At 45.8% G+C, this 16714-nt stretch overlaps 2 protein-coding genes across 7 annotated transcripts in view; one reads left to right on the top strand and one right to left on the bottom strand.

Moving 5' to 3' along the window:
• Positions 1-2033: 2033 nt before the first annotated feature.
• Positions 2034-15116, bottom strand: LOC141101316 (elongation factor 1-alpha). 2 transcript variants are annotated; one of them, XM_073590327.1, is made up of 7 exons: positions 14977-15116; positions 4105-4284; positions 3486-3782; positions 3070-3220; positions 2693-2949; positions 2383-2617; positions 2034-2293 (listed from the first exon to the last, which is right to left on the bottom strand). In XM_073590327.1, exons 1-7 carry the CDS (start codon positions 15052-15054, stop codon positions 2175-2177), a joined length of 1317 nt encoding a protein of 438 aa, XP_073446428.1. In that variant the 5' UTR covers positions 15055-15116; the 3' UTR covers positions 2034-2174. The 2 variants fall into 2 exon arrangements, with proteins under 2 accessions (XP_073446428.1, XP_073446427.1); XM_073590326.1 differs by lacking the exon at positions 14977-15116 and adding an exon at positions 5031-5228.
• A 3-nt stretch (positions 15117-15119) lies between these two features.
• CYRIB (CYFIP related Rac1 interactor B) overlaps positions 15120-16714 on the top strand; it is a 190014-nt gene continuing 188419 nt past the window's right edge. For 3 of the 5 annotated variants that reach the window (XM_073590328.1, XM_073590334.1, XM_073590331.1), the window contains exon 1: positions 15120-15252. The gene's annotated coding sequence lies outside the window, so the exon portion shown is untranslated. The remainder of the gene's footprint in view (positions 15253-16714) is intronic. The other 2 variants (XM_073590330.1, XM_073590336.1) reach the window with 1 other exon arrangement.

The following is a 16714-nucleotide window of genomic DNA, read 5'->3' as shown; positions in this document are numbered from 1 at the left end:
TGCTGCGCACTTTTGACGGTGCACCGTGCGCACCAAAATCAAACTAAGTTAAGAAATGAACCTAGACATGTTTGGTGTCTATGAACTTCTAATGACCTGGGGAATCGTAATGGAAGGTCAATATTATTTATTGAACATATTTTTTAAAGTAATGTGGAATTTCACTCCCCCCCCCCCCCCCCCCCCCCCTCTCACATTTTCCTGTACACAATGTTAAACCAGTTGTGTTCAAAAGTACAACTCGTTCTGCAGAAGAGAAAAAAAAAAAAAAAAAGCCCATATTGACCAAAAAAAGTTAGGCACTGGGATGAAGGGGAGCAGAATTAAAAAAAAAAAAAAAAAAAGTTAAGGGGTTAAAAGGAATCAGACAGCAGCATGATGTAGGTACAGAGGCCTTGATTCCAGCAATGTGTCAGATCACTGGGTGTAGCAGTTGTGAGAGCCAGGTTTCCTCTGCTGTAGATCTAGTGGAGCTGCATAAAACCCTGCTTATTGGCAGCTTTTTCACTATACAATCTGCTGGGGTCAGACCAGAACGCTCAGGAAACCTAGTCCTGTGCTGTTAAATCACTGGTTTCATCAGCAGGAAATCAAAACTGCAGCATACAGCCTAGTAAGTGACATCACTGGGATCAGGGACTCCACTACATTATGTTACTCTATTTAGCACAAACCTGCAGAGATTCTTTGGAGTCTGGGGACCCTTTAAATGTATAATACATGGAAGATGCATCAATGTTTAAAAAAAAAAAAAAAAAAAAAAAAAAAAATATATCAGGAGGCAAAATGGGGGGGGGGGGGGGGGGGGGTGGCAATAAAAAGCCCAAGACTGTTCTACCATAGAACAGTTTTTTTTTTGGCAAACTGGGTGGTGTCAAGAAACACAATGTTATAAACATAAACTGATCCTAAAGGATATATTAAAAAAAAAAAACTGTTCTAAGTAAAACCCTTTAGGATCAGTTCATTTTTGTAACGTTGTTTTTGACACCACCCAGTTTGACAAAAATAAAGAAACAAACATCACCTAGGCTTGGGCAATGAGTTAGGACCTTAATTTCCTAGTCAAGCGTATGATGGTCAGGGCAGAAATCCCATGTGTTCTGTAAGGTGACCAGTCAAAGGGGTAGCCAGGCAGAAAAGGCTAGAGACAGAATCCTGTGAGCCCTGCCCCATTGGTGAAGGAGCCCATCGCAAATAAGACTGGACTGATTTTTTTTATGCAGCCATAAGCTAGTAGTAATCCAGCTGATTTATACACGAGATATGTCCATGTATTAATCACAAGCCAGCCTCAAGTCTGTGGGCCAGAACGCTTTCTGAGAGGATCATGTTTTGCCTAAAAACACTTTGTAGCTAGACCATGTAGAACTGCAGAGTGTACATTAAGTCTCCAATCTACACTGGACAGTTAAAGTGTGCAAGGAGGTAGTGTGGCACTTGGGTTAGAACCTACAGACCCAGAGAAGATGTGGCAGAAGGTGGGATACTCTACAAGGACGGTAGTACCATTAAGTGGCTCCTGAAGTAGAATGAGTTACCAACAAGGCTTACTCTAGGATTTGCCACAAAGCCTCCAATCCTGAGCAGTTCTAGGTCATAATGAAAGGCATAGATCTACATAATTTTAGGTACAATACTGGTCCATCAGCTTTCTGTGGCTGTGAGACAGGAACCCAGCAAACCATCTTAACCTGCTGGAATCTCTGGGACCTCTCCCCATTTGTAGGCCTGCTGCAACATCATTGTCTAGCTGAACCTTGGTCCTGCAAACTCATTTGCTTGTCATTAGTCATGTTTTGAGATTGGTCCGTAACCTCTCAGTTCCAGGAACAAAAATGTTGTCAAACCTGTGGTTTAAAGAGCTTAAGATGACACTTACACACACGGTGGTCATCTGGACTGCATGAAGCAGCTTGATGGCATCTTTGGTCAGACAAGTAATGGAAGATTCTGCCAGTCACACCAGTCCAGTGATTCCATTGCAACCTTTACAGCCCTCATGGACAGGACACTAAACCGAGACTAGTGTCTACATCTCCATGCTTTTAATATGAATCATTTTAAACATAAAGCAACAGTTTACGTCACTGTTGTGGCAGAAGTAGCCACAGACTATACACAAGATTGTATAGAAACTAAAGAATGCTCAATATGTCAAGGTGGAATGGTCTTCAGTTCACCAGGATTGGCTTTGGGACTTGTTTCCTGGCCAGGCTGCTCAGTTTTCTTTCCACCGATTTTACAACACCCACTGCAACCGTTTGCTTCAAATCCCGGGCAGCAAAGCGTCCTGAAATCAGAAAGCAAGCCATTGGATACCGAAGAATAGATGTTGGCCACCCAACACAGCTTTTGTATGAAGTAAAAAGATACACCTACCTAGAGGTGGGTAATCAAAGAACCGCTCTACAACAAAGGGTTTAATGGGTTTCAGCGTTACAATTGCTGCATCTCCAGACTTCAGTTGATATGGATGGTCCTCCAGCTTTTTGCCAGACCGACGATCAATCTTCTCCTGAAGCTCAGAGAACCGGCATGTGATGTGTGCAGTATGGCAGTCTATGACGGGAGAGTAACCAGCTTTGATGAAGCCAGGATGGTTCAGAATGATGACCTACCAGTACAAAGACAGACAATTTAACCAACTTCGAGAGCTACCCCGATTTTAAGAGTTCAGGATGTTGCTTACTTGGGCAGTGAAGCTGGTGGCCTCGGTTGGAGGATCACTCTTGGAGTTTCCAGCAACATTTCCACGTTTCAGACTCTTCACAGCAATGTTCTTGACATTAAAGCCTATGTTGTAGCCTGGAAATGCCGTCTGCAGAGGCTCATGATGCATCTCTATAGATTTCACCTCGGCACTGAAGTTTGATGGTGCAAAGGAGATAGTCATGCCTGGTTTAAGTATGCCAGTCTCAACTTTACCCACAGGCACTGTGCCAATCCCTGAAGTGATCAGAAACATCATTTTAAATAGTTAACAGCAATTTGGATTAGAGTTTGCCAGTCTAAATATTTTAGCTACAGATAGGTCATAGCAGCATCAGAAGCCAGCAGGCCACCTACCACCTATCTTGTATACATCTTGCAGTGGCAGTCGTAAGGGTTTGTTGGCAGGCCGCACTGGAGGAACAAGGTTATCCATGACTTCCAGTAGAGACTGTCCTTTACTAAAGCCATCTTTTCGTTTCACTTTCCATCCTCTAAACCAACCCATCTGTTCACGATACAGGAAGTATTAAGTGGATATTCCTTAACCAAGAATCATGCAACATCTGATAATGCCAAAGATTTGTTTAAAAGAAAAGTTTTAGAGATTAGTCTTTAGCATGACAAATAAGACTTCACATGCCTCTTTGACGCAGATTTCCACAAATGAGGGCCAAATAAGTCAACATGTCCCTAGTGTTTACCAGAACTCAAGAGGAATCAAGTGGCAGGCGTATTTTGAGACAAACCTTAAGAATTAGACCTTGACTTACCTTCTGACTTGGAGAAGAGATGTTTTCTCCAGTCCATCCTGACACTGGTACAAAGGGAATAGTATTTGGGTTGTAGCCAATCTTCTTTAGGTACATAGTCACATTCCTTACCACTTCGTTAAACCTCTTCTCACTGTATGGAGGATCTGTCAGGTCCATTTTGTTTACACATACAATGAGTTGCTTGACACCCATGGTGTAGGCCAGTAGTGCATGTTCCCTGGTTTGACCATTTCTGGACACTCCAGCTTCAAATTCACCAGTGGCTGCAGAGACCACCAGAAGAGCCACATCCGCCTGAAATAAGAACAGACCATTGGAGAATATGAACCCGTAAGAGCACAGACACAGATGTCTAGTCTGAACGCAGGGCATGGGCTGGTGGACCACTACATAGAAATACATTAAGCTGTCATGCTCGAGTCAGGAGAGCCGCAAGCTAGTCTGTGCACTGCTGTCCGGTTAATACGGAGCCTTAAAGGCTTACTGATTAAGCTACACAGTAACAAGACAGCAGAGTGGCATCCAAGTTACATGGCAGCTTTATGAGGGAATGCCATAAAGGCAAAAAAGTGACACATCTGGGGCGTTGACTTACCACATCTAGGCCACAACATACCTGGGATGTGCCAGTGATCATGTTCTTGATAAAGTCTCGATGCCCTGGGGCATCAATTATTGTAATGGTGAACCTATTGGTTTGGAACTTCCACAGGGAAATATCAATGGTTATCCCTCGCTCCCTCTCCGCCTTCAACTTGTCCAAGATCCACGCAAACTTGAATGAGCTCTTGCCGATCTACGGGAAGATATAGCATGGCCACCGCTATTAGACGACCTTGTACAGAAGCAATTTATGAGAGCGCATGAAGAACTTTCCTACAATAGTGAGGGAGCTTAGAGCAAGACATCGGACACATTACTAGGCTTCCCACCACCATTAACAATATAGGGAATCTAGAATGAGTAGAAGGGGCACCCATTACAGGAAGCTGTAAGAACCAATCTACCATTGGTGGTGCTGCAGAAACCCTAGTTACAATAACCAACTTACTAGACAGACATTTGCAGTCGTTGACTAGGAGCCTTCATTGCTTCCTTCCACTTTTGAAGGTTCACTGTATGACAGCAGGCAGAAGGAGAGAGAGCCACTGCCAAATATTGCGCTCATTACAATAGCTTTTAGCTTAACACACGCACCTTGTGGTTTCACATTAGGCTACGTTCACACAGCACCAGCTACAAGATTAGCGAGATCTCATGGACACCATCTTTGAAAGGAAAAAAAAAAAAAAACCCAAACCACATGCGAACATGGCCCAAGAGTCAAGACTGCATGTACTATATTATCACATCAGCAAGACTTAGGTCAATACTGTAAGCAGATCAATAGCCAGCTCTGGTACCTCACACTGGGGTCCACAGCATCCTAACTTACATTGATGACAAGTTCTCCCCTTTCCTTGGAGTCCACATCTCAATACCTCATCAAACCTGTAGAAGACCCCACACTCCCACCCAAGAGGTGATCACCTCCTTACTAACCTGTCCTGCTGCAGCCTCCAGTTTCTCCAGAGACCTGGGGTCAAAGCCCCCACATTTGTAGATGAGGTGCCCAGTGGTGGTGGACTTCCCAGAGTCCACATGGCCAATGATGACCACATTCAGATGAGTCTTCATCTTCTCAGCCATTACTCCTCTTCTCACAAATCGCCTGCCTGTGTCCTTGTGTGGTGAGGAGAACTACTCTCAGCAGGGTTATAAAGCCTCAATCATATCACCCGGCCTTTCCTCACCTGCACACTATGGGGTTCTGAGAGGTCCAGGTTTTTCTAATTAAGTCTTGTCTACCATTAACCCATTACTTTCTCCATAATGAGGTCTGTCTGATATTCCAGAACTACGCAGACGTCTCTGACGCTGTGGGAAACCATTATGGCGCCAAGTGGCCACGTCCAAGTCCCATCGCGACAAGCGTTATATGCTTCCGTTGATTTTACAGCGAGGTTTGACGCCTTTCTTTTCTACTATTTACATACAAAAAAAACAATTTTGCTATTTATAAAGTGCAAAAAAAAAAAAAAATCAAGTGAATTCCATGTGTTTGTGATAATGATTCCATCGTCACCTGAAAATCGGAATAAACCCTTAAGGCTACGCTCCCACAATGAACTTTTCCATGTTGCAAATTTTCCGCACCATTTCTGCGCCCATTAAGCAAAATGGATTATTTGCATTTTTTTTCGAAATATGCAGCATTTAAAGCCGTCAAACAGTCATCAAGGGAACGCAACGTTAGTGAGTTTTGATGTCGCGGATTTTGTGAAAACATTAAATAAATGAGGTTTTTGAGTTTGCGCTTTAATGGTGAGTGTTCACACAGTGCGGATTTGCAGGTAACTGACCTGCGGTTTACCTGTGGATTTGCCTGCGGTTTGCCACCTGGACAATGGAACAGGTGTCAAACTGCAGCGGAATCCGCAGAAAGAATTGACATGCTGTGGATTTAAAACCGCAGCATGTGCACTGTAGTTTTTAAAATCCATTGGTTAACATTATACTGTACCTTGCTGGCGGATCTGCAGTGGATTCGCAGCAAAATCCGCACCGTGTGCACACAACCTTCTCGAAATTTTGACCGCAAATTTTCGTCCCTTTTTTGGTGTGTCGTGTTATAAATAAAGTTGCTTTGTTTTTGATACTTCCTGGCTTTGATTGATAGAATTCATATGCAGATTGCAAGTGTTTGTAGCCGCGGATTTCGGCCTCTAACGTAAGTCTATAGGAAACATTCCGTACCCGCAAGAGAAAATCACATGTTGCAGATCTGAAACACGCCGCAGATCCGTTCCCAAAAAAATTGCAGTGGGCATAAAATTTCTACTAATCCCATCCACTTTGCTGGGGGCATGTTCACACAGTTTTTTTATGTGGTTTTTGGTGCAGATTCATTGTCAAAATCCATATTCAAAAAATCTGCAAAACCATTTTCATAAAAACTCCCACTCATTTACATGTGTTTTATGATTTATCATTGTTGGGCTATGTTCACACTAGGCTTTGTGCAGCTTTTTTTAGTGTTTTGCACCCATTGAAAGTAATGGGTGCTGAAAATCCACACCAAAAAAACGCAGGTATCAGGTTTTGCAGTGTTTTTTGTGACAAAACCTGATTAAATAGAATGATATTTTTTGCACTAAACTTTTATCAACACAAGAGACCAAAAAGCAGCACGAAAACCTGATTTTTTTTTTCTGCATCGTTCCTGCCAGGAGAGCAGATTTTGCAGCAGAAAAAAAAAAAACCACTGAAAAAAAAACACCTAGTATGAACATAACCTTGGACAGGTTTTTGTTGGGGGAACGTGCCCACACAGGCACCTAATTGCTACACTCCATCTTGTACTTCAAGTATAAAAAACACATCAAAGCCTCACCAAAATACAACTCAGAAAACTATGGAAAGGCCATGTTCACACGTTGCTTTTTGGCTGCGCTTTGTTTTATGTAAACTTTAAGCAGCCTACAAAAGCAGATTTTGCTTAGTTTTTCCTTAATTTTTTACTGCTTTTTTTATTGCTGTATGTTGATAAAGTTTAGTGCCCCCGAAAAACCATGACACAATTTCCTTAAGGTTTTTTCAACAAAATCTGCGTTTTTGCACTTACTCATTGGTTCCTATGGGTGAAAAAAAAATGCTGCAAATACGCTGAAAAAACCCTGAAAGAAGTGATGCTGCAGTTTTCCAAATCAGTCAGGGAAAAAAAAAATAATCTCATAGACACGGCTGTTACTGTAAGACACAGCTTGAGGTCGGTACCAGAGATATCCGTGTGCCGCATCAGTACCACATGGACGGCCGCAGGGGAAGTAGCGCTACAGTAAGCACTGTTCAGGGGTCATCATTACTGGAGAGGGCACTCAGGGATCATTATTACTGGAGAGGGCACTCTGGGATCATTATTACTGGAGAGGGTACTCAGGGATCATTATTACTGGAGAGGGTACTCTGGGATCATTATTACTGGAGAGGGTACTCAGGGATCATTATTACTGGAGAGGGTACTCAGGGGTCATCATTACTGGAGAGGGTACTCAGGGATCATTATTACTGGAGAGGGTACTCTGGGATCATTATTACTGGAGAGGGTACTCAGGGATCATTATTAGTGGAGAGGGTACTCTGGGATCATTATTACTGGAGAGGGCACTCAGGGATCATTATTACTGGAGAGGGCACTCTGGGATCATTATTACTGGAGAGGGTACTCAGGGATCATTATTACTGGAGAGGGTACTCTGGGATCATTATTACTGGAGAGGGTACTCAGGGATCATTATTACTGGAGAGGGTACTCAGGGGTCATCATTACTGGAGAGGGTACTCAGGGATCATTATTACTGGAGAGGGTACTCAGGGATCATTATTACTGGAGAGGGTACTCAGGGATCATTATTAGTGGAGAGGGTACTCTGGGATCATTATTACTGGAGAGGGTACTCAGGGATCATTATTACTGGAGAGGGTACTCTGGGATCATTATTACTGGAGAGGGTACTCAGGGATCATTATTACTGGAGAGGGTACTCAGGGATCATTATTACTGGAGAGGGTACTCTGGGATCATTATTACTGGAGAGGGTACTCAGGGATCATTATTACTGGAGAGGGTACTCTGGGATCATTATTACTGGAGAGGGTACTCTGGGATCATTATTACTGGAGAGGGTACTCTGGGATCATTATTACTGGAGAGGGTACTCAGGGATCATTATTACTGGAGAGGGTACTCTGGGATCATTATTACTGGAGAGGGTACTCAGGGATCATTATTAATGGAGAGGGTACTCAGGGATCATTATTAATGGAGAGGGCACTCAGGGATCATTATTAATGGAGAGGGCACTCAGGGATCATTATTAATGGAGAGGGCAATCAGGGATCATTATTAATGGAGAGGGCACTCAGGGATCATTATTAATGGAGTGGGTACTCAGGGATCATTATTACTGGAGAGGGCACTCAGGGATCATTATTAATGGAGAGGGCACTCGGGGATCATTATTACTGGAGAGGGTACTCGGGGATCATTATTAATTGAGAGGGCACTCAGGGATCATTATTAATGGAGTGGGCACTCGGGGGTCATTATTGTTGGAGTGGGTACTTGGATCATTCTTAATGGAGAGGGTACTCAGGGATCATTATTAATGGAGAGGGCACTCAGGGATCATTATTAATGGAGAGGGCACTCAGGGATCATTATTAATGGAGAGGGCACTCAGGGATCATTATTAATGGAGAGGGCACTCAGGGATCATTATTACTGGAGAGGGTACTCAGGGATCATTATTAATGGAGAGGGTACTCAGGGATCATTATTAATGGAGAGGGCACTCAGGGATCATTATTACTGGAGAGGGCACTCAGGGATCATTATTAGTGGAGAGGGCACTCAGGGATCATTATTACTGGAGAGGGCACTCAGGGATCATTATTAATGGAGAGGGTACTCAGGGATCATTATTAATGGAGAGGGCACTCAGGGATCATTATTACTGGAGTGGGCACTCAGGGATCATTATTAGTGGAGAGGGCACTCAGGGATCATTATTACTGGAGAGGGCACTCAGGGATCATTATTAATGGAGGGCACTCAGGGATCATTACTGGAGAGGGCACTCAGGGATCATTATTAATGGAGAGGGCACTCAGGGATCATTATTACTGGAGAGGGTACTCAGGGATCATTATTACTGGAGTGGGCACTCAGGGATCATTATTAGTGGAGAGGGCACACAGGGATCATTATTACTGGAGAGGGCACTCAGGGATCATTATTAATGGAGAGGGTACTCAGGGATCATTATTAATGGAGAGGGCACTCAGGGATCATTATTACTGGAGAGGGTACTCAGGGATCATTATTACTGGAGTGGGCACTCAGGGATCATTATTACTGGAGAGGGTACTCAGGGATCATTATTAATGGAGAGGGCACTCAGGGATCATTACTGGAGAGGGCACTCAGGGATCATTATTAATGGAGAGGGCACTCAGGGATCATTATTACTGGAGTGGGCACTCAGGGATCATTATTACTGGAGAGGGTACTCAGGGATCATTATTAATGGAGAGGGTACTCAGGGATCATTATTAATGGAGAGGGCACTCAGGGATCATTATTAATGGAGAGGGCACTCAGGGATCATTATTAATGGAGAGGGCAATCAGGGATCATTATTAATGGAGAGGGTACTCAGGGATCATTATTACTGGAGAGGGCACTCAGGGATCATTATTAATGGAGAGGGCACTTGGGGATCATTATTACTGGAGAGGGTACTCGGGGATCATTATTAATTGAGAGGGCACTCAGGGATCATTATTAATGGAGTGGGCACTCGGGGGTCATTATTGTTGGAGTGGGTACTTGGATCATTCTTAATGGAGAGGGTACTCAGGGATCATTATTAATGGAGAGGGCACTCAGGGATCATTATTACTGGAGAGGGTACTCAGGGATCATTATTACTGGAGTGGGCACTCAGGGATCATTATTAGTGGAGAGGGCACTCAGGGATCATTATTACTGGAGAGGGCACTCAGGGATCATTATTAATGGAGAGGGTACTCAGGGATCATTATTAATGGAGAGGGCACTCAGGGATCATTATTACTGGAGTGGGCACTCAGGGATCATTATTAGTGGAGAGGGCACTCAGGGATCATTATTACTGGAGAGGGCACTCAGGGATCATTATTAATGGAGAGGGCACTCAGGGATCATTACTGGAGAGGGCACTCAGGGATCATTATTAATGGAGAGGGCACTCAGGGATCATTATTACTGGAGAGGGTACTCAGGGATCATTATTACTGGAGTGGGCACTCAGGGATCATTATTAGTGGAGAGGGCACTCAGGGATCATTATTACTGGAGAGGGCACTCAGGGATCATTATTAATGGAGAGGGTACTCAGGGATCATTATTAATGGAGAGGGCACTCAGGGATCATTACTGGAGAGGGCACTCAGGGATCATTATTAATGGAGAGGGCACTCAGGGATCATTATTACTGGAGTGGGCACTCAGGGATCATTATTACTGGAGAGGGTACTCAGGGATCATTATTAATGGAGAGGGTACTCAGGGATCATTATTAATGGAGAGGGCACTCAGGGATCATTATTAATGGAGAGGGCACTCAGGGATCATTATTAATGGAGAGGGCAATCAGGGATCATTATTAATGGAGAGGGTACTCAGGGATCATTATTACTGGAGAGGGCACTCAGGGATCATTATTAATGGAGAGGGCACTTGGGGATCATTATTACTGGAGAGGGTACTCGGGGATCATTATTAATTGAGAGGGCACTCAGGGATCATTATTAATGGAGTGGGCACTCGGGGGTCATTATTGTTGGAGTGGGTACTTGGATCATTCTTAATGGAGAGGGTACTCAGGGATCATTATTAATGGAGAGGGCACTCAGGGATCATTATTAATGGAGAGGGCACTCAGGGATCATTATTAATGGAGAGGGCACTCAGGGATCATTATTAATGGAGAGGGCACTCAGGGATCATTATTACTGGAGAGGGTACTCAGGGATCATTATTACTGGTACTCAGGGATCATTATTAATGGAGAGGGTACTCAGGGATCATTATTAATGGAGAGGGCACTCAGGGATCATTATTACTGGAGAGGGCACTCAGGGATCATTATTAATGGAGAGGGCACTCAGGGATCATTATTAATGGAGAGGGTACTCAGGGATCATTATTAATGGAGAGGGTACTCAGGGATCATTATTAATGGAGAGGGCACTCAGGGATCATTATTAATGGAGAGGGTACTCAGGGATCATTATTAATGGAGAGGGCACTCAGGGATCATTATTAATGGAGAGGGCACTCAGGGACCATTATTAATGGAGTGGGTACTCAGGGATCATTATTACTGGAGAGGGCACTCAGGGATCATTATTAATGGAGAGGGCACTTGGGGATCATTATTACTGGAGAGGGTACTCGGGGATCATTATTAATGGAGAGGGCACTCAGGGATCATTATTAATGGAGTGGGCACTCGGGGGTCATTATTGTTGGAGTGGGTACTTGGATCATTCTTAATGGAGAGGGTACTCAGGGATCATTATTAATGGAGAGGGCACTCAGGGATCATTATTAATGGAGAGGGCACTCAGGGATCATTATTAATGGAGAGGGCACTCAGGGATCATTATTAATGGAGAGGGCACTCAGGGATCATTATTACTGGAGAGGGTACTCAGGGATCATTATTACTGGAGAGGGCACTCAGGGATCATTATTACTGGAGAGGGCACTCAGGGATCATTATTACTGGAGAGGGCACTCAGGGATCATTATTAATGGAGAGGGCACTCAGGGATCATTATTAATGGAGAGGGCACTCAGGGATCATTATTACTGGAGAGGGCACTCAGAGATCATTATTACTGGAGAGGGCACTCGGGGATCACTCTTACTGGAGAGGGCACTCAGGGATCATTATTAGTGGAGAGGGCGCTCGGTTCATCATTACTGGAGAGGGCACTCAGGGATCATTATTACTGGAGAGGGCACTCAGGGATCATTATTAGTGGAGAGGGCGCTCGGTTCATCATTACTGGAGTGGGCACTCGGGGATCATTATTACTGAAGTGGGCACTCGGGGGTCATTATTGTTGGAGTGGGTACTTGGATCATTCTTACTGAAGTGGGCACTCAGGGATCATTATTACTGGAGAGGGCACTCAGGGATCATTATTACTGGAGAGGGCACTCAGGGATCACTATTACTGGAGAGGGCATTCATGGGTCATCATTACTGGAGTGGGCACTCGGGGATCATTATTACTTGAGAGGGCACTCAGGGGTCATCATTACTGGAGGGGCACTCAGGGATCATTATTAGTGGAGAGGGCACTCGGGTATCATCATTACTGGAGTGGGCACTCGGGGGTCTTTATTGTTGGAGTGAGTACTTGGATCATTCTTACTGAAGTGGGCACTCAGGGATCACTATTACTGGAGAGGGCACTCGGGGATCATTATTACTGGAGTGGACTCTCAGGGGTCATTACTAGAGTGGGCACTCAGGGATCATTATTACTGGAGTGGGCACTCGGGGATCATTATTACTGGAGTGGACACTCAGGGGTCATTACTGGAGTGGACACTCAGGGATCATTCTTACTGAAGTGGGCACTATTACTGGAGCGGTCACTAGTTCTGTAGTGAGCAGTCAGGGGGCATCATTACCGTAGTTGGCACTTTATGGGAAATTACTACTTGAGGTGGCACTAAGGGGCTTTTATGACTGTTGAGGACACTGGAGAGGCATTATTACTGGATGAGGCAGTCAAGAACATTAATGGAGGGCGAACCCTGAGGGTATTATTGCTGGAGGTCGCACTCTAGGGGTAATGGGCACTGATGGGACAGCACAGAATTGGGGTAGCAGCAGTACGGGAAGTTTCTGTAGGTTTGGAATAGGTGGGGAAATGGGACGGTGCTGGAAATGTGAAAAGTAAAGTGTGCCTGTGTTACAAACTCTGCAGACAAATGTCATCGAGGTCGGCATGGCGGTCGGACACAGATGGAAAAGATGAAACGTGAATGACACCTATCAGAAAGGATGTTAGCTATATATCATACATATACCTAGCCTGTAATCCATTGTATGGGCTGGTACCTACCACTATATGGTCACTATGTGGCAGTAATCATGGTCTTTTTAATAGTAACAGTTTGGTGTTCACTTCCGTTATTTTGCAGTTGTATATAGAGGAGTATAATGGTATAAAGGTTGGTATTTGCACGTTGTAGTTTGGTCTGTGAAAGCATTACTTATTCACCATATAGTAGTAATGGTCATGGTGTAGCAATATTATTTCAGCCTAATACAGTGCCACTATTGGTAATAATGGTTTTTGTAGGGTGTGTTTTGTCTGGAGCAGGATGTTGGTATCTAGCACAGCTATAGCAGCCACAATGTTAACATGTATGTTGTAAGGTTGCAGCTGGACAGGACCTGGACAGGAGGTTTGTGTCACTGAGGTGGAAGCCTCTGTGATGTAGGACCCGGAGAAGCAGACTCCAGGAATTTTTAGTGAGCTTGGATTTTTGGGTCCGGGTTTTTGGAACAGCGAGAAAGCTGGGTGGGAATGGCCATTCCCTTACCTGCAGTAAAACTCGTTTCATGCCTCACCTGCATATTTAAGCACTCTCGTGCCTGTATTAGCAAGGGGGGCCTGGTCTGGGGTCTGTATTAGCTAAGGGGGTCTAATCTCATTCCTGTATTAGCGTCTGACCTGTGGTCTTAATCAGCTAACGGGGTCTAATCTTGGGTCTGTATTATCAAATGTTTTCTGGTCTGTGGTCTGTATTAGCTAAGGGGGCCTGGTCTGGGGTCTGTATTAGCTAAGGGGGCCTGGTCTGGGGTCTGTATTAGCTAAGGGGGTCTAATCTTGCATCTGAATTAGCAAATGTGGCCTGGTCTAGGGTCTGTATTAGGGGGCCTGGTCTGGGGTCTGTATTAGCTAAGGGGGTCTGGTCTGGGGTCTGAATTAAGTAAGAGTTTCTAGTCTGTGGACTGTATTAGTTTAATGAATCTTGTCTTAGGGTCTGTCTGAGCTCAGGGGCTTCTGGTTTGGGGGTTTGTATTAGTTTAATGAGTCTGTATTAGTTGGTAGATCCGGTCTGGTTAGGCCTGTCTCACACTTCTGTTTCTTGACGTCAGTCAAAATCTGCCAATTTTAGAAAAAAACGGATCCGCAAAAAAAGGGGGCGGATCCGTTTCCCCCCCCATAGACTTACATTAGTGGCGGATCTTGACTGACGGTCGTCCGTCCCACCTGTTTTTTGACAGATCCATCAAGATGTCACAACGGTGGCGGATCCGTTAATTTTCGTTTTTGGCGGATGTCATCTGTCCACCAACAATGGAAGTGTGAACCAGGCCTTAAGGGTAAAGTTCCACTCTGCTTAAGTTTTGGGGGTCCGATTGGGTTTCTGTATTAGTTTTGGGGTCTGTGTTGTGTACTAGCTTAGGGGTCTAGGAGGTCTGATCTGGGGTCTGTATTGGTTTGGGGGACTGGATGGGGGTCTTCGCTTCGGGGTCTGATCTGACCTCTGAGGCGGTTTTTGGGGGGTCGTTATTAGTTTAGGTGGTCGGACTCAGGGTCCGGTTTGGAGTCTGGATTTCCTTTGGTTTTCATCTGCATTTGTTGAGGTCTGGATGTGTTCTGTAAACTGATTAGGGACATGTCCTATATAAGTTGTCACATTCTGAGCAATGCCGCCACACCTCTCCTCAGAATCCCCCATGGCCCCTGGATCACTGCCTATGATGGATAATCTGTAGTAAGTCATCCATGGCTGACAGTGGGGACACAATGGGGGGCTGCTCTGTATGCAGTTGCCTGCTCCCCCCGTGCTGTGCAGCATGGCGCCCACCTGTCCAGCGTTAACCCCCGCGTGCCCGGCAGCAGGGTGAGGCTGCTGGGGAAGGTGCGCTTCCTCTTCCTCCATCATGTGTCTCTTCCTTTTATAGAGATGTCGCTCCTCGGCAGCCGCTCAGCAGATCTCGGCCTCTGACGCTCAGATTCACCGACCCGGAAGCTCCCGACAGCAGAAATCACAGAGGACGGCGCCGCTGACAGCAGCCTGCAGCCCCCCGAGCCGGCGCCGAGGGTCCCGCACCGAGGGTCCAGCACCGAGGGTCCCGCACAGGTACACGACCCCCGCGTCCAGCACTGCACTGATGAGGGGGAGGGGAGCAGAGTGTACAGAAGGTATACAGGGTATACGGAGGGTATACGGACGGTATACAGGGATGTGGCACCTGCTGTGTGAGATGTGACAGGAAGCGTCTCAGTGACGGCAGCCTGTGTGCAAAGAGACGTATATATATGTTTACACCACAGTGTCTGCAGCCCACCTACCGGCAGACAGACCACCTCAGACAGCCAAGATCAGCAACAGCTCCATACACAGCGCGTATACACAGCGCGTATACACAGCGCGTATACACAGCGCGTATACACAGCGCGTATACACAGCGCGTATACACAGCACGTATATACAGCTCCATACACAGCACGTATACACAGCGCGTATATACAGCTCCATACACAGCACGTATATACAGCTCCATACACCGCGCGTATATACAGCTCCATACACCGCGCGTATATACAGCTCCATACACCGCGCGTATATACAGCTCCATACACCGCGCGTATATACAGCTCCATACACCGCGCGTATATACAGCTCCATACACCGCGCGTATATACAGCTCCATACACCGCGCGTATATACAGCTCCATACACCGCGCGTATATACAGCTCCATACACCGCGCGTATATACAGCTCCATACACCGCGCGTATATACAGCTCCATACACCGCGCGTATATACAGCTCCATACACCGCGCGTATATACAGCTCCATACACCGCGCGTATATACAGCTCCATACACCGCGCGTATATACAGCTCCATACACCGCGCGTATATACAGCTCCATACACCGCGCGTATATACAGCTCCATACACCGCGCGTATATACAGCTCCATACACCGCGCGTATATACAGCTCCATACACCGCGCGTATATACAGCTCCATACACCGCGCGTATATACAGCTCCATACACCGCGCGTATATACAGCTCCATACACCGCGCGTATATACAGCTCCATACACCGCGCGTATATACAGCTCCATACACCGCGCGTATATACAGCTCCATACACCGCGCGTATATACAGCACGTATACACCGCGCGTATATACAGCACGTATACACCGCGCGTATATACAGCACGTATACACCGCGCGTATATACAGCACGTATACAGCACGTATACACCGCGCGTATATACAGCACGTATACACCGCGCGTATACACCGCGCGTATGTACAGCTCCATACGCCGCGCGTATGTACAGCTCCATACGCCGCGCGTATGTACAGCTCCATACGCCGCGCGTATGTACAGCTCCATACGCCGCGCGTATGTACAGCTCCATACGCCGCGCGTATGTACAGCTCCATACGCCGCGCGTATGTACAGCTCCATACGCCGCGCGTATGTACAGCTCCATACGCCGCGCGTATGTACAGCTCCATACGCCGCGCGTATGTACAGCTCCATACGCCGCGCGTATGTACAGCTCCATACGCCGCGC

The sequence above is a fragment of the Dendrobates tinctorius genome, unplaced genomic scaffold, assembly GCF_039654945.1.
Source record: "Dendrobates tinctorius isolate UK_male_01 unplaced genomic scaffold, ASM3965494v1 ptg000116l, whole genome shotgun sequence".
Classification (NCBI taxonomy): domain Eukaryota; kingdom Metazoa; phylum Chordata; class Amphibia; order Anura; family Dendrobatidae; genus Dendrobates; species Dendrobates tinctorius.
Note: the sequence above shows the minus strand (reverse complement) of the source record. Positions and strands in the feature narration are given on the sequence as shown.